Source organism: Eschrichtius robustus, chromosome 10 (assembly GCF_028021215.1).
Source record: "Eschrichtius robustus isolate mEscRob2 chromosome 10, mEscRob2.pri, whole genome shotgun sequence".
Taxonomy (NCBI): Eukaryota; Metazoa; Chordata; class Mammalia; order Artiodactyla; family Eschrichtiidae; genus Eschrichtius; species Eschrichtius robustus.
Window position 1 is genome coordinate 20,753,227 of NC_090833.1, and position 17,425 is coordinate 20,770,651.

The 17,425-nt window shown below is 40.7% G+C and overlaps 1 protein-coding gene across 4 annotated transcripts; it reads right to left on the minus strand.

The window, feature by feature from the left end:
• Nucleotides 1-1,197: 1,197 nt before the first annotated feature.
• PRPF4 (pre-mRNA splicing tri-snRNP complex factor PRPF4) lies at nt 1,198-17,401 on the minus strand. Of its 4 annotated transcripts, none has more exons than XM_068553115.1 (14): nt 17,309-17,401; nt 16,356-16,533; nt 14,387-14,573; nt 11,523-11,610; nt 11,034-11,113; nt 10,761-10,854; nt 10,150-10,244; nt 8,662-8,720; nt 8,088-8,211; nt 6,644-6,733; nt 3,930-4,052; nt 3,712-3,819; nt 3,503-3,621; nt 1,198-2,981 (listed from the first exon to the last, which is right to left on the minus strand). In XM_068553115.1, the coding sequence occupies exons 1-14, from the start codon at nt 17,333-17,335 to the stop codon at nt 2,788-2,790; spliced, it is 1,566 nt and encodes a 521-aa protein (XP_068409216.1). In that variant the 5' UTR covers nt 17,336-17,401; the 3' UTR covers nt 1,198-2,787. The 4 variants fall into 4 exon arrangements, with proteins under 4 accessions (XP_068409216.1, XP_068409215.1, XP_068409214.1 ...); XM_068553114.1 differs by having other exon boundaries at nt 16,356-16,536; XM_068553113.1 differs by having other exon boundaries at nt 17,303-17,401.
• Between the last annotated feature and the right edge of the window lie 24 nt (nt 17,402-17,425).

Here is a 17,425-nt window from a genome sequence, read left to right on the forward strand (position 1 = left end):
AGAGTAAGAGATGCAGTGACTCCTCAAAAGGGCAGTATAAATGGTAGAGCAGGCTTTCCCAGTAAGTGGTCTGAGGTGACCAAGAGGTTCAAATCTTCATGTTCACTTTAAGAACACTCGTGAAACCGTCCAGGCCATTAAGGGTATGCATATCCGAAAAGCCACCAAGTATCTGAAGGATGTCACTTTACAGAAGCAATGTGTGCCATTCTGTCATTACAATGGTGGAGTTGGTAGGTGTGCCCAGGCCAAACAGTGGGGCTGGATGCAGGGTCAGTGGCCCAAAGAGTGCTGAATTTTTACTGCACATTCTCAAAAATGCAGAGAGTAATGTTGAACTCAAATGCAGATTCTCTGGTCATTGATCACATCCAGGTGAACAAAGCCCCCAAGATGCAGCGCAGGATTTAAAGAGCTCATGGTCGGTTCAACCCATACATGAGCTCTCCCTGCCACATTGAGATGATCCTTACTGAAAAGGAACAGATTGTTCCTAAACCAGAAGAGGAGGTTGCACAGAAGAAAAAGATATCCCAGAAGAAACAAAAATATACGGCCTGGGAATAAATGCTGCAAAAAATAAATGCTAAGAAAAGTTAAAAAAAAAAAAAAGGTGGAGCAGTTAAAAAGTTCAGGCTTTGTACAGGGAACAGGCCATGCTGGCTGGACTGATTCTTTTTTTTGGTCTGGCCAGTGTTGCCAACATATTCAGTAAAGCCCTATGAAACCTCTTATAAGGTCACAGACGGACCAGACTCTACCATTTACTAACTAGGTAACCTGGAACAAGTTACTTAACTTCTTTGAACTTCAGCTTTTTTGTAAAAGAGGGAATAATAATTAACTCGTAAGACTGTGAGGATTAAACAAGATGTCTGAATGTGCCTGGCGGTGTCTAGACAGCGGTAAGTGTCCTGTTAAATGATGGCGGTGACGTTTGTCTCACCGTTAGCACGAAATGACACATTTGGGATATGCTCCTCAGCTAACGGCTTTTGGACAATGATACTCCCAGTAAGGAAGTGTATACCCCGCAAGACATTTGTCTGGCCAAAGGCTTAGATGAAATCTTTTCACCCAGTTGCTACCCCTCTAGATCTCTTGGAACCACCCACCCCCCACAAAAAAAAAGACAAGTTTAATGGAACAAATGGTAAGATTTCAACTTGAAAAACTGAAAACCTTTAACACACTATATTTGAAAGCTGCACGCTAATACACTAACATTCATTATTAAACACACTACAAAGGTAGTAATGAAAATTTCTTTTCATGGCTAACTATGGAGGAAATAGAGCCCATTAATACTTAAACAACAGTGAAGTGCCCAACAGAGAATAGAGCTGATAATCCAGAAGCTTAACAGGTACACAGGATATGCAACTACTTGGTTATAATTGAAATCAGATTAAACAGACTATTTAGCTACATATCACACATTCCTAGTTTGCACGACAGAGCCAGACAAAGTCACTCTCATCCTCCCTGGAACAGCAAAGGAAAAGTGTTTTGAACGTTCAAGGAGAAGCCATCATATAAGCCCTTCTTGAATTCTCTATACACAATCCTTTCTTCTTGCCAATTCCTCTATTTTTTTGTGAATTTTTTTGTGTATTTCCAGAGTTCACTGGTTGTATACCTGGGGTGGAAAGAGCTGAAAGTAACTGCTGCTTGGCCAATGAGTAAGAATTATAGAGTCCAAATACAGTTCACTGGTAGTCTCGCCCACAATGCAACAGCCCTCCATTTTTTAAAAAAATTACTAACAGAATGCTTACTAAGGAGACAGAATTGGAGTACGCCATACTTGAGATCATTTGCTGTATCTCAAAGTAAAAAAAAAGGGACCTCCGTGGACCAATGCCTAGGATTCAGAAAATACTTAACTATGCAAGATAATTCTTTAAAGGGCAGTTTTTTAGATAGGATTTTACTCTGTAGCAAGTATATAATAAAGAAAAAGTTTATGTTTAGGAATACCCATTAGGGATTTTTTTCCACAGTTACCTCGACATGAAGGGTACATTCTTTAAATAACCAATAGAAAAGAACCTGCACAATAGAGACATAATGTTTGCTTTCTAAAAATTTCATTGAATCTTGACACAATGGCCTACTTTTTGGGTAACACAAAGGATGCCAAACTTGAAAGCAAAATGGAAGACATCTTCTGACGAGGAAAATGTTCAGTTCTGAGCTTCCCAATGCAGTTAGCATTCCAAGTGAACTCAACAGGAAGAGGTAAAATATTCTCTAATGCAGAACCCTAAGCATAGCTGTGGTCTACCTCTTCACCTTCCGTTCTCAGGGTTCTTGCTCGGTCAGGCACAGTTTAGCCAGTGCATGGTGAGGTGTGTCTCTCTACTCGAGGGCTTCCAGAATATAGTCCAGCCACCTTGCTCTCTGGGTCACATGTAGTCCTGAAGCATGTACCATGTAATGGAAAGCCAAGTTTCAAGAATTAAAAATGGAGTTAGTCACAATCCTGAGTGCTGTGAGGGAAGCAACAGGGCATTCAAACAAAAGATTAATAAAAACAATTGTCTACAAAGTTCATGGCAGGGCTTGAAGATGAAAATTAAAATTTCAACCATGAAAGGGGTTCACCAACACCCAGGGACTGGGCTGCCTGCTTGAAGTGGGAGCTGACGTGGAAATCCAATTCTTTTGAGGATCTATACATGGTAATTAGCAAAATACATGACAGAACAAAACACATCAATTCCTTTCCTTTGAAAATGGCTCTAAAGAGAGAGTGAGGCTAGAATCCTTCTTCCATGGTCCTGCCTATTCAGCCATCCAGAGCTTGAAGGTCCTGTCATATGAGCAAGTGGCTATGAGCTGCCCATTGGAAGAAATGTCTAGGCCCATCACTTTGCCTTCGTGGCCGGCCAGAGTCTTCAGTGGCGACCAGCCTGGGTGGGTCCAGATCTTGGCTGTGTTATCATAGGCACCAGTAAGCAAGAAATTCCCATGGATAGCTACAAAAGAAAAGGGGAGTTGCTTCAGGAATTCAAGTACTCAAAAGAGCATAAGAAAATAAAAGACCCAAAATCTGCCAGAACATACTATTTTGAAAAAGAAGGTGTCTACATTCAGAAAAACTCAACACTCTGATCTGTATTCCTACTAGACCTCTACGAAAAAGAAGACAACTACAGGCAGACTTAGGGAAACAAATAACACTATTAAGGTCTTTTGGCTCTTTCCCCGATAGACCTATTCAGAATAATATTAAGGATTCCGTGCTTGGACCTTCCATGGAAAAAAAAAAATGAAGCAAAACATTCATGGAAGTCTTCTTTACTTCCTAGGAACAAGACGCAGGCTGTGTCATAGCTCTGGCTGAAAGTGTGGTGGAGGGAAGGAGATTATAATTTGCTCCTTCAATAGAGTCCAAATTCTCTCCTGTTCCACTTTCAAGTCTTAACACCTGGACTGCATTCCTCAGAAGTGCAATTTGTCTGTCTTGTAATTAGGCCTACAACAGGAGAAAACTTACGCTCAAACTTGACACCAGTCACTAAGTTCTGGTGGGCAGGAATGGTATAGACACAACGCCGCTGTCGAAGGTCCCACACTTTGCAAGTGTTGTCACCACTGCCAGTTGCAACGTGGTAGCTGTGGATCAGATGTAGTATTGAAGTTAGAAACAAAGAATACTTTCTGACCAATAACCCTCTCCACCCCTCACTCAGTGAGCTTATTTACCCATTGGGGGAGAAATTTATTCCATAGATTTCCTTCAGGTGACCTTCTAGGAACATGATGCAACGTCCTGTACGCAGGTCCCAAACTCGACCAAATGCATCCAGTCCCCTGACAAAATAATTTATGAATGAACATTTTGAATCCAGTTCTCTGTGGAAGCAAGCATACTTAAGAGGTGAGACTACTGAGCTGCCCCTGCTACGTGGAAGAAGCCTTACCCCGTGCCAGCCAAGGAGCCATCTTGATGGAAGGCAATGTCATACACACCCATGCTGTGGCCTTCCTGATGCAGGATTTCCTCTTGAGCCTCCAAATCCCATAAGCGCCATGAACGGTCATAGCTAAAAAAGTCAAACTAACGATTAACCAGCAGATGTTCAGTTCCTACAATGTATAAAGTGCTATAAACAGTTGTAGCTCAAGTTATGTTTCTGAAACTACTCATACAACCATATTAACAAGCTCTTTCCTGGCATAAACAATGTCTCAACAACTAGGCATATCTGTCTTGAGTGCTAACTGGGAAACCATGGTTCCTATAAACCTACTTCAGTAGCTATTTTATTTTATATTTATTTATTTATAAACATTTATTTATTTATTTATTGGCTGCGCTGGGCCTTGTTGTTGCACGTGGGCTTTCTCTTGCTGCGGCGAGCAGGGGCTACTCTTTGTTGCGGTGCACGGGCTTCTCATTGTGGTGGCTTCTCTTGTTGTGGAACACAGGCTTTAGACACGCGGGCTTCGGTAGTTGTGGCACGCAGGCTCAGTAGTTGTGGCTCGCAGGCTCTAGAGCGCAGGCTCAGTAGTTGTGGCGCACGGGCTTAGTTGCTCCGCGGCATGTGGGATCTTCCCGGACCAGGGATTAAACTCGTGTCCCCTGCGTTGGCAGGCGGATTCTTAACCACTGCACCACCAGGGAAGTCCCTTCAGTGGCTGTTTTAAAAACAGAATTCCTTAGAATGGCCCAGCAAAGATTCTGTTGCCTTCTTTCTTCCCTAATTTCACTGTTATGTCCTTCCATTCATTGAGCATTTATTGGGTCCATAACTGAATGTTGGGCATATAAAAATCAATCACAAACAAATAGATCAATAGAATAGAATAGAGAGTATAGAAATAGGCCCACGTATACATGGTCAAATGATTTTCAATGAGGCCATCAAAGCAATTTCAATAGTGAATGTCTCCTCCATAAATGATGGTAGAACTGTAATACATATGGAAATAAAGACAAAACAAACAAACAAAAAACCCCCAGTAAAAAAAACGGGCAAAGCACCTGGACACTGAACAAAAGAGAATATACAAATAGTCAATAAGCATATGACAAACTACTCAACATCAATAGTCATCAGAGTAATAAAAATTGAAACCATGAGATTTCATTACATACTTGGTAAACCGAGCAAAATGATAAGATTGATTAATGACAACTGTTGGCAAGGATGTGAAAAAAACCAGAATTCCAGAATTCTGGGAATGTAAAATGGCACCAACACTATGGAAAACCACTTGGAAGTTTAAAAAAAGTTACAGATACATCTACCCTATAACCTTGCAATTGCATTCCTAGGTATTTATTCAAGACAAAGGAAAGAAAAACACATCCACAAAAAGCATTGTACAAGAGTATTTATAGCAGCTTTATTCTGACTAGCCAAAAGCTGGAAACAGCCGAAGTGTCCATCAATAGGAAAATGAATAAACAAACTGTGGCAGAGTTATACTATTGAATACTTCTCAGCAATAAAAAGGAATTACTGATACATGCAACGACATGAATGAATCTTAAAAATGTTATGCTGAGTAAAAGAAGCCAGACACAAATGAGTTCATAAACTATGAATAGACAGAATTAATTTATGGTGACAGAAATCAGGTCAGTGGTTGCTTTGGAACAGGGGTTGACTGGCAAGGGCATAAGGGAACTTTCTGGGGTGATGCAAATGTTCTCTCTATTGACTAGTTATGGCTATGAGCATACACTAGTCTTGGCCTGTACAGTTCTTCCTGTCCTTCTGCTGACCCTACCCAGAACTATACTCTGTGGTAAGTCACTTTCCTGTAGTCAAGGGCTTTGTAGTTAACAGATATTGTTTAATAATCATTAGGACCAGGTGGCCTCTATGCTCTGTTAGTCCTCAAACAATGATGAAGACCTTTGCTGATATATTCCCAGCACCCACTAGTTACCCATTCTTCACTTAGGAATGTACTTCCTGTTTCCAAACACGTACCCCCATACCTTAGGTTAACTATAAAATTGCCTCAATGGTCTCTTGGGGTTGCAGAGTGCAGCTGTGAATGCTTCTGGATTGCTGTCTGCCAGATCCCACCCTGTGAGTAAGTGACCCTATAATAAACGGATCCATTGGATATATGGAGCTGCTGGCTGTGTTTTTCAATCTCAAGATGGCTTCTCAGTTTGGTGGGCACCTTCTGTTCCCTCGGACCTCCAACAACAGGGATGTGGGCCACATGAGTGTACGCATTTGTCAAGACTGACTGAATTACACACTTAAATCCATTCCATTGCATGTAAATTGTATCTCAAAAAATTCTTTAACAGATTCTGGCCTCATTGAATTTATAGAACCAGAAAAGGAGACTGATTTGTAAGCAGAGAAATTAAACTGTATAGCAAAAAAAAAAAAAAAAAAAAAAAAAATGCACCTCTAGTATTGGCCAAGAAAGAGACGAAAGAGGGAAAAACTCTAGTTTTCCGGGAGTCAGTGACTCTGAAATTTCAGATTAACTGCAATTTAAAACCAAATACTTAGCCCTAACTATGTCATATATTCTTTTCTGATTCTGATTTATTGAAGTCCAAGAAAATCTCTGCTCTAAAAATTTACTTGGCAGTTTAGCCATAAAAGGTTAACAAGATGCCACAGGCCTGTATGGATAGAACAATAAGAGGATGGCTTACCAGGTGGTACCTAAGAAACGTCCTGATGGATGCCACATTACACGGGCCACACGCACTGTATGGCCTTCAATATCTGCCACTGGCTCATCACTGAAAAGGAATCAAATATATGTAAGTAAACTATTTTACAGTCATGTAAATACGCATTGAATTTATTAACTGTTGAGTACATATACACCCATTCTGCATGGTGTGACAGGCCAAATTGTAACTAAGCCTGTAATTTGTTAAACTTTTAGGGCTAATGATCATTTAACTTACTTCCCAAGGTTATTATAAAAGCTTTGGGACTATTTCATGTGCCCACGGGGCAAAACTGCACTTCAATAAACACTATTTCAATTCACTATGTTAATAAACACTTAATGCTATATCATTTGCTTAGAGAAAAATAAAAGATATTTCAGTCTGACAAGCAAAATAAGCTCTCTGCACCAAAGGAGCGCTGAGATTCTAGAAGGAAAACATACTTTGATAGTGATGCAAGGCTGTATCAAAAAGTTTTGGTGCAAGTGGATTACAGATAAATTTATCTCAAACTTCAGCTTGTCCAAGGATCCACATGAAAAAAGGAACTCCTAAACAGAGGCTTAGTTTCCTTTTGGTGGCCATTAAATTCTACTACCAGCAACGACAGAAAGAAGGTCTGAACACCAGCAAGAGGAAATAAACATGAACCCTAAAGAGGGCAATTAAAAAGGGAACTTTGTCAATGTGCATACACAGAACTAATTAAAGCCCTAGGGGAACAAATATTGCTATGTATTACCAAAGCCAATTAAAACTTGCTGTGCTCACAGGTTAAGATCTTGTCTGGCAAAGAGTGGAGATACTAATTAGCTCCTCACAAAATCCTGGAACAAAAGCCTCATAACTAAGCAACTGAACTCAGATGTCTTTTAGGCAAACAAAGTGCTTCCAAAAATTTCTTGGAAAACAGTAATCACAAACACATTAAAAAAAAAAAAACTGTTGTAATTGGAAAATGTAGTCTAGGTAAAGGATGATGCTATTGGGAGGAGACATCACTTCCTTGGCAATACCGCCGGACAGAGCCTCCTTCCTCTCCCCTGTGGCTGTTTGCTAAGAACCAATGTCCTGTCTAAATATTATTTTTAGTCAAGCTACCAAATAGTGCATTTTTCCAATGTCAATCTATTGCAGGGGAGGTATAATGGATCCTTCCAGAATAACTGGAGCCAGGAAACAGTGGCTACTATGTTAGAGGCAAAAATCAAGGTACAAAGTTAACAAAGAAGGAAAACCTGACACAACTCCTCTGGTGAGGAAAGGTCTAAGAAAAAAAATCCTCCATTCTATTTTCACACAAGTTACCTTGACTCAGAGCATCTCTGGGGTTAAATGCTAGATTTTTAAGTCTCAAGGGCCAACCAATCAACTATTTACTTTAGCGACTGCAGTGTGGACAGAGGGTAATATTCACCTGTCAAGGCTCCAAAGCTTCACAGAACCATCAGCAGCACAAGAGGCCAGATTGACATCTTTTTGGTCCAAGGAGACAGTGGATTTTGGATGGAATACAATTGCTCCCACGTTTGTGTTATGGCCTGAAGGAGTGTAAGAGATGAAAATTAAAGGGTTCCTGCTCCCTTATAACTTAAGTATAAATACAGACATGACAAATATTATATATACACATATCAGAGGACATGTGGACCTAGAGTGTATTAAAGTAGCTATTCAACTACTAAAAAATTGAACTATTTTAACTTAAATTAAAATATAAATTGCATTAAAAAAAGCTAAACACACAAAAAAATGTTTCTTGGTTTAGAGACTGTAAATGCCAGAGCCCTTGGACATGAGAGAAAAGTGGTATGCGTATGAAGTCATTATCATCCAGCCCTGCAGTCAGAGAAAACCAAACCAAGTCAAATCAAATCAAGAATTAATCTGTGTGTACTGGGTCTCAGTGTCAGGCAGAGTTTTAGAGTTGTATTGCTTGACAGAGTTCACGCTGAGAAAAAGACTGAGATTGAGACAAGATTCTAACTCACCTCGAAGAGTATGGAGGAGGTTGCAATCAGGAACAGACCAGAGCTTGCAAAGCCCACTCCTAACAAACACAAAGGAAAGCATCTCAGCCAGGGTTGGTCTGGGAAGGAAAAGGTACCTTGGTAACATTACTAAAGGACAATCTCTCACCACCCCCCACCCCCCCAAAATGTTACAGTGGCAGACAGAAAAAGAAACAGAAAAGGCTTATCATTTGAAGAGTTAGAGAAGAAAGCTACATCCAGGTCCCATGCAAACAGAGGCCTCTACTGGACTGTAAATGTTATAGCACAAGTTGCTCTTCTCCTTAACTTCTGGATCAATTTCTGAGGGAAGGTAGGACAAATTAAACTATCTAATATTAATATTAATAATGATACTATCTTCTTAAATATAAATAGCATTTTGCTGCTTACCAAGTACTTTAATTTTTTTTTTTTGGCAGCACTGTGAAGCATGAGGGATCTTACTTCCCCAACCAGGGATCGAACCTGTGCCCCCTGAAGTGGAAGCACGGACTCTTAACCACTGGACCACCAGGGAAGTCCCCAAAGTACAAATTTCCAACAAATTACTTTCGTATCTATCATCAAATGATCCTTATAACAGACCTGTGAGGTACATAAAAGGCAGGAATGATCATTTCTACTTTATTATCTTTTTCTTATTTTATTTTTATTTTATTTTTTGTAAGTAATTTTTTAAATTGGAGTATGGTTGATTTACAACGTTGTGTTAGTTTCTGCTGTACAGCAATGTGAGTCAGTTATACACATACTCATTTCTACTTTATAATGAAGGTAACTGAGGCTTGGAGAGGTGGAGGGATCTGTGTAGGTCCCTGGCTTTCTCCTGAACCACAGTCTCAATTTCTGCCTAGTCAAGTAGTTCTTGTGCGCACAATGCAAGCAAGTTTCCCCCTCACTAGATGACAATGTTCCTCAAGAACAACTAAGTAACTAAATAGAACAAAACAACAAAGTTATCACGTCCTAAGAGTTTTCTGCATATGTGGTGAGTAGAAAACAAAATGAAGATAAAAACAATAATTCAAGTTTACTGAGTCCTTACCACATACTAGGCACTATCAAGGCAAAATGTTTACAAACATTATCTCACCTTACTTTACAGATGACAAAAGTGAAGCTTACAGAGATTAAGTATCTTGCCTAGGTCACATAACCAGAAAAGAAAAGTTATATCAAGGTGTGTCTACTAGTCTATAAGCTCGCTCACTATCTGATCCAAAATGATGCTAATGCCAAGAATATGACTGACATGTCATGGGTCTCTGGGGTACCTTGTGAACAGTAAGAACTGCTAATTGAAGGCTATATTGTAAACTACAATGGGTAACTACTAGCATCTCTAGTTTGGTGTGATCATGAGAAGCAGACGCAAATGGTATTGGAATGGGCTTCTAAGACAAATACTGATTTTTTCCCCTGAACCCCATTTAGAAAAAAATGTCACTGTAAAATGGGACTTACCAACAAGCTGTGGCCAGCATTTTGGAATTGGGACTAAAGTGACAGTAGGAGATAGGCCGATCATCCCCAATCTGACTGCAGAAATTATTCAAAGACTTAAAAAAAGACAAACAAGGGATCATTAACAGGCTAACCCAAGACTTTCTTGGCTTTTCCACCATAAAAACAAAAACAAAAACCATTCCGGTTTTAACCCTCCCCAAGAACCTTCTACCACCTTTTTGTTGTTGTTGTTAGGAGACACTTATACGAATGAATGGAGTCAAGGCTTATCTGGAACTCCAGCATGCTGTCTTCTACAATCTTAGTATCACTAGCTTCTATGTCAGCTAAATACAAACAGGAAGGCCATGGCGAGATCTAAAGTACAGTCTGACATATTAAAAGGGAGCATTAAAGAGTAGAACCATGGGCCTCTGCCTAGTACAAAGCACAGTAGGTTCCCTGCCACCTTAACTGATGGTTCCTCCCAAATAGCAACAGTGTAAGCAGAGAGGAATAAGTATAGCTGCCTTTACTTGCTAGAGGTGGGCCAAAGTAGAGCATCTAATAAATATTTAAGAATCTTTAAGACACTAGACAATTATATATATAAGACGAGAGCATCTTACCCGGAGAGATTTGTGCAGCTCTTGCATCTGGGAGGTTCTCGTTGTCTCAGGAATCTCTTTATGAAGACGGGCCTCCTCCAAGCGTTTCACTGCCCTGTGACACAGAAATAACATTATTAACCCTGAGCAAATGGGTTGGAAACAAAGGTCCATACAAGTCTCTTTACCACTCAATTTTAATTAATCACCACACTCATTATAAAGCAGCTCCTCAGTCCTTGAGAGGAAATAAGAAAAAGTATGTTTCTTCCTCCTTCTCGAGGCTCTCCTTACCTGGGCAGTGAATAATTAGCAATCCACAGTCTAGCAACCTTCAGGCTGTTTGGTCCTTCATGGTACCAGGTTTGCTGATACTGAAAGTTAAATTAAGAGTAGAAATGTCAAGTCTGAAGCATTCCTGCCCCTTTCATAGCTGTCAATTCCCTATTGTTAACTGCCCAGAAAAAAGATGAATTAGTTCAGTAATAGGATGAAATCAGGTATATGTGCTTTCTCTTGTGTTTCTTTCTATGAACTCTTATTGGATAGTTTCTGGTTACTTGTTAAAAGTGACACCAGGAATGCTATGGTTCTTTCCTGAATGGGGAACTCACTTATCTCCATTTATACCTACAAAGGAACCACAAACTATTGCCAACAACTATTCCGGAACAGTAGAGTCTCCAACTCCCCCTGTTCCCTATCCCACAGAAAACAGAAAATGAGAGAACTACCCCCTTGTTTCCTGCATGTTTATACTATGAAGCCAAAGACACATTTTACCTCTTCTTTGGACTTCTTTGATTTCTCATCATCTTTTCTGGTCTTTTTTAAGGCATCAGTACCGACCACTGAAAGGATATTTCTTAACCTGTAACAAAAAAGATCAGAATTTAAACAGAGTTAAGACTGTGAAAAGTATATCTAAGAAGGCAGCAAGCCTGCCCTACTCTCTCACCATTCAAATCCCAAGCAACCTTCTTTAAGGGTCAAGTTGTGATGCCTAAACTTCCAGTGTGATTTCTCTCATTCAATAGTCTTTATTTGAAGATTCCCTAAATTGAACTAAAAGCAATTACCCTGTTAAACTTAGAGTCAACTAGCCCCAACACTGCTACCACTCGGGCTGTGAATACAGCCAACCTTCACTCAATGCCACAATGTGCTGGATACTGCTCAGGTGCTAAGTACAAAAAATGACTAAGAAACAGACCTTGATTTCAAGTAGCATAGTGGGGGGTGAGGGAGTGAGGGGTGGACAGGACATACAGTATCGGGGAACTAGAGTACATTCCAGTAAGTATTATGACAGTGGTTAAGTGCATGGTGCTAAGGGAATCATAAAAGGAGTAAACAACCTAGGCTTGGAGGGAATCAGGGAAGGCTTCATGGAGAATATGTTACCAGAACTGAGTCCTCAAGTAATCAAGTCAATGGGTCAAGAATGGGAAAGGACAGTTGAAGCAGAGGGTTCAACAAATGTAAAGGTCTGGAGGCAAGAAAAGCATGTTGAACTTGGAATCACAACAATGCAATATGGCTGGAGCACAGAGTACTGGGAAAGGGTTGGTGAGAGATAAGGCTGCAAATCTAAGCAGGGGCCGGGTCACAAAGAGCTCCTAATGCCATGGTAAGGAGGGTTTACATTTGAGAAAGACCCCTGGAAAAGTATGGAGAATGGACTGAAGAGGGAAGAACAAAGGCAGGGAAATCAGACAGCATACTATTGTATCCCCTGAGTCTTATGGACTGAATCAAGACAGTGGCAGTGGGGACTCAAGACATTCATTTAAGGGACACAATAAGACAGACTTTGCTGGTGGAGAAGACAAACAATAAACAGTAGAAGTAAACCCTCTGAAAGGCTATTAAGAAAGTATGTTACTTTCTTAATAATGGCAGGACTTACTTTACAAGGGGTCAGGTGTTAGGAAAGGCTTTTTTGAGGTGGCATTTATGCTGAAACCAAAAGAATAAAAAAGCTCTAAAAGGCAAGAGAGGGGGACAAAAAGAGAAAAATTCAGTGGAAAGACAGCAAAAGAGCTTGAGTATCCCAGGAGGACCATTATGGCTGCTAAGTCTAGTAAACTGGGGAAGAGTGGCACAAGGCAAGGATGAAGAGCATGATTAGGAGCTTTTTACTCTAAGTTTAATAAGAAGACTCTGTAGGGGGCTTCCCTGGTGGCACGGTGGTTGGGAGTCCTCCTGCTAATGCGGGGGACATGGGTTCGAGCCCGGGAGGATCCCACGTGCTGCGGAGCAACTGGGCCTGTGCGCCACAACTACTGAGCCTGCGTACCATGGCTGCTGAGGCCTGTGAGCCTGGAGCCCGTGCTCTGCGGCGGGAGGCCACCGCGATGAGGGGCCCATGCACCGCGATGAAGAGTGGCCCCCACTCGCCGCAACTAGAGAAAGGCCACACACAGCAATGATAGACCCAACACAGCCAAAAATAAAATCAATTAAAATAAATTAAAAAATTAAAAAAAAAAAAGAAGACTGTAGGATTTTAAGCAAACAATTAACACAACACATTTGGGGCTATTACAACAGTCTAAGTGTGAAAGCAATGGAGGTAGAGGAAAGAGGACACACTGGAGGTACATTTCAGAAGTAGAAGAGACAAGATTTTGCTGATGGGTTACACAGAAGGTGAGCAGGTTTTCAACTGAAAACTGTGTGAATGGTACTGTTATTTGCAAAGAGAACAGGTAAAGGATGGAAAACAGATGAGTTCAATTTAGACATGTCAAATTTGAGTACCTATAGAATATCTAGGTTACAGAGACCTGGAAGTCACCAGAATATATATACACAGAGTAAACCATGCCATGGGAATGGACTTGATCACTCAGGGTTAGTGTAGGATAAGGGCAAAAATCAGTTTATAAACAGGAAGAAAAGAGGCTTAAAAGAATTAGCTAGAGAAACAGGAGGAAAACCATGATGATTTGGTCTTCTGAGAGCCAAGGAAACGGAGTGTTTGAAGGAGGGAATAGGTGGCAGTGTACTAGGGCTATTCTTGATAAAGATGAGTTGATGACCTTAATTAAGAGCAATTTCAATGTGGTAGTGGTCGATCAGTTTGCAGTAGGTTGAAGAGTAAATGAGCGGTAAGGGCCTTAAAAAAGTAAATGTAATGAGTGAGGAATAGCTGAGCCCCAAGTCCTAAAGAGGCAGGTAGGCAGGCCAGGTCCGCATAACTGCATAGGACTAGCCTGTCACTAAGAGATTTTGTAACTTCCAAATCACAAGAGGAGCATTATATGAGGACAGTGCCTTTTTGCAATAACACCCAAAAAACACTTAACATTATGACTTATGTTAATGACAAAGAATGCGTTTGTTGTTTAATTTTCAGAGTTCAGTGACAAATGTTTACCCAACTCACAACTCCATACTGAGGAGAGGAAGGGAGGGAATGTGTTAACATCTTCTTCATAGTTTATAAAGAAAAATTAGTAGTGGAGTAAAAACTGGCCTAAGACTTAAATTATGGGCTAAAACATATTAATGCAACTTAATAAGGTAGTCTGTCAACATTATCTGAGACATTCTATTAAAGTTTTAGCTACAAATTCCAACAGAAATTTGGAACTGGAACCCTGTGATTAAAAAAGAAGAGAGTAGATATTTAGAAAGGGCACCTTTCTCTTCTTTCAGCAGGACCCTCTCCAAAAAGTGTGATGGGTTCCCCCAAGGCCCTAAGGCAAGCCTTGACCTCTGAGTCATCTGTGGAAACATTGATTTGCCGGGCTCGCTTCCTCCTCTCAAACTCAGCTAACACTTCGGCCTGTCGCTCACTGATGTGCTCTTCAATTTCAAACACTTCTCCTGTAAAAAGAACCGGCAACATCAGCATAATCACCAGATCTTTCTTTCTAGGGAGAAAGAAATAATTTCCTTTTTTTTTTCTTTTAAATTTTATTTATTTTTGGCTGTGTTGGGTCTTCGTTGCTGCGCACGGGCTTCTCATCGCAGTGGCTTCTCTTGTTGCGGAGAACGGGCTCTAGGCGTGTGGGCTTCAGTAGTTGCATCAGGCAGGCTCAGTAGCTGCGGCACGCGGACTCTAGAGCACAGGCTGAGTAGTTGTGGCGCATGGGCTTAGTTGCTCCGTGGCATGTGGGATCTTCCCAGACCAGGGATCGAACCCGTGTCCCCTGCATTGGCAGGCAGACTCTCAACCACTGCACCACCAGGGAAGCCCAGAAATAATTTCTTACAATTGGAGTCTGTATGTCTCTAGGGAAAGTTAACTGTTTAATCTACTACTAGTGCCTCGGAGCAACTAAGCTCATGCACCACAACTACTGAGCCTGCACTCTAAAGCCCGCGAGCCACAACTACTGAACCCGCGCACCTAGAGCCCATGCTCTGCAACAAGAGAAGCCACCACAATGAGAAGTCCGCACACCGCAACGAAGAGTAGCTCCCACTCCCCGCAACTAGAGAAAGTCCGCGCACAGCAACGAAGACCCAAGCAGCCAAAATATAAATAATTAATTAATTAAAAATAAATAAAAGTATGCCAAACACAGAAAAGCAAACGAGGTTTTAAAAGGTAGGAAAATAGTTGAAGCCATCTTCTTTCATTTGGCAAACTTACATAAACACATAGCTTGCATGAGACAATAAGAGTATGGAGCTTCTGTAACAAATAAGTTATACAGGCTTTCTATCCATGATAAAATAGAAACATTATTTTAACAGTTGCCAAAGCTACTCTCTGAAATAGTCTCAGTATAGGGACACTAACTGGAAATAATTACCATGAAAATGATATTCTTTGACTGTAAGGTTTTTTGGATAATCTATCAGCTAGTTTTAAAACTCACACCAAATACAGGCATTTCGATGAAAAATGAAAAATATAGTAGTGATGCAGTTATGTTTAAGATAACATAAAAGGTTTAAAAAGCCACTGAAGTGCATGTGTATAGAAAAGAAAATGTATGGGAGGATCCATGAGAAACTTGACAGAAGTCCTATCTGCAGAGAACCCTTCTTACACCCTTCTGTACTCTCTAAATTTCTCATGACAAACATGAATAATTTTATTTCAAAAATATAGTGGACCACTAGTTACTGACATGAAAAAATATCCTCAACAGTATACAGAATGACAAATGCAGGTTACAAAACAATTTGCTTGTCATGGTTTCATTTATGGAAAAAAACGTGTATTTTGATTTCTTTCAAAATAAAAATGGCTACTACTTTTATAATTTAAAAGAGGTATTTCATTTTGGGTGAAAAATAATTGGAAAGCTAAAAAAGGGAGAATATTATGAATCATAGTAGCTCCAAACCCATGCCAGAACTATGCTAGGTCTCCAGAAGACAAATGGAATCAATGTGAATCCAAATACACAATGAATAAATTCCTAGTAAAATTACTAACAATTCACAGAAGAAAAACTGTATAAAAGGTTTTAAGAAAAAGGTTCTCCAGATGATACTAAGTGGAGAGGGCAGAGAGTATGGCCTTAAGATAGATGCACGTTTAATATTTGAAATTTTTTGACACTAAACTAGTGATATCTAAGTTTAGGAAGGTAATCATTACAGATAATTTGAGCACCAAAGGTAAAGACGGACTCACAGTTTGCATCTTACCAGAGGTTATGTTAATGTTCCCTGCTTCAATTCCTGCTTTAAGTCCTTCTTTTCCCAAAATCCCAGATTCTCCTTTGGCCAGGCGCTCCCTCTCCTTTTCTTCCAAACTTCCATAATAGATGTGTGGTTTCTTCACAACAGGAGCGACTAAGTCATCAGATGCCTTAGTTTTGGTTGCCTGCTAAATCAAAGACCTGGATTAACCTAAAGCTTAATCTTAGCAATTTACTAGACCTCCCAGAAGGATGAAGCTTATCCAGAGCTTCAATCCTATTTCTTCTCCAAAGAAAAGACAAATTGGACACCAGTTAAGATGTGTCTTCCCTGATTTGGACGTGGTTGGGGGGTGATTCCAGTCTCTCGGTCACTTAAGTTTTGCAGATAGGAAGAGATAGATAAAACTAGTTAATTTCTCTTGGTGATTTTTCTATCAAAGGCGTGCTTTGGAACATGTTTACTTCATTCAGTTGCAAGTGCAATCTCTTCCTGGGTTTTACGAAACTTCCAGGGTTACTGCTCATCACAGGCGATATCAAGGATAACTGAAATAACCAACGCGATGGTTAGGGAGACAAGTTAGAAAGTTACTGTCTATACATTTCAAACGTTTTCAGACATGGAGCAGTAGATAGGAAGTTAGGAGGCCTCATTACAATTAAGAGGTCTGACATTGTCATAAATCTTGGCCAAGACACTACTCCCTTTCAGAACTCCGTTTCTGAACCAGACGGAAAAGGTATTTACATTACGGGGTTGCAGCGAGAGCTGAAAATGAGCTAAAATAGGAAAGCACTCAGGGATCAGGAAAACGCTGCTCCGCTCTCTAAGACCAGACCGAGTCTGGCAGCCTTCCTCCTCAGCCCTCCACCGCCGTAGCCCGTTCCCTAACGGCCCTGTTCCGCAGGGACCCCCACCCCTCCGCGCTCCCTGCCAGAGTGAGCTGAGACCTGTACCGCGGAGGAGGCTCGTGAGGAAGCCATGCTGGGCTCCGGTGCCGCGAAGCCCCACCGAAAGCCGTTCTCTACGTTTCAGACCATCCACCGCGCGCCCAGCAAAACGGAATTACGACA

Excerpts from the sequence above, each read along its gene's own strand:
- PRPF4 (XM_068553112.1), bottom strand. The coding sequence starts at position 17,335 with ATGGCTTCCTCACGAGCCTCCTCCGCGGTACAG. Across the intron at positions 16,537-17,302 it reads GAGCCTCCTCCGCGGTACAG|CAGGCAACCAAAACTAAGGC; the intron begins GTCTCAGCTCAC and ends TCTTTGATTTAG. Across the intron at positions 14,574-16,355 it reads GAACATTAACATAACCTCTG|GAGAAGTGTTTGAAATTGAA; the intron begins GTAAGATGCAAA and ends TTCTTTTTACAG.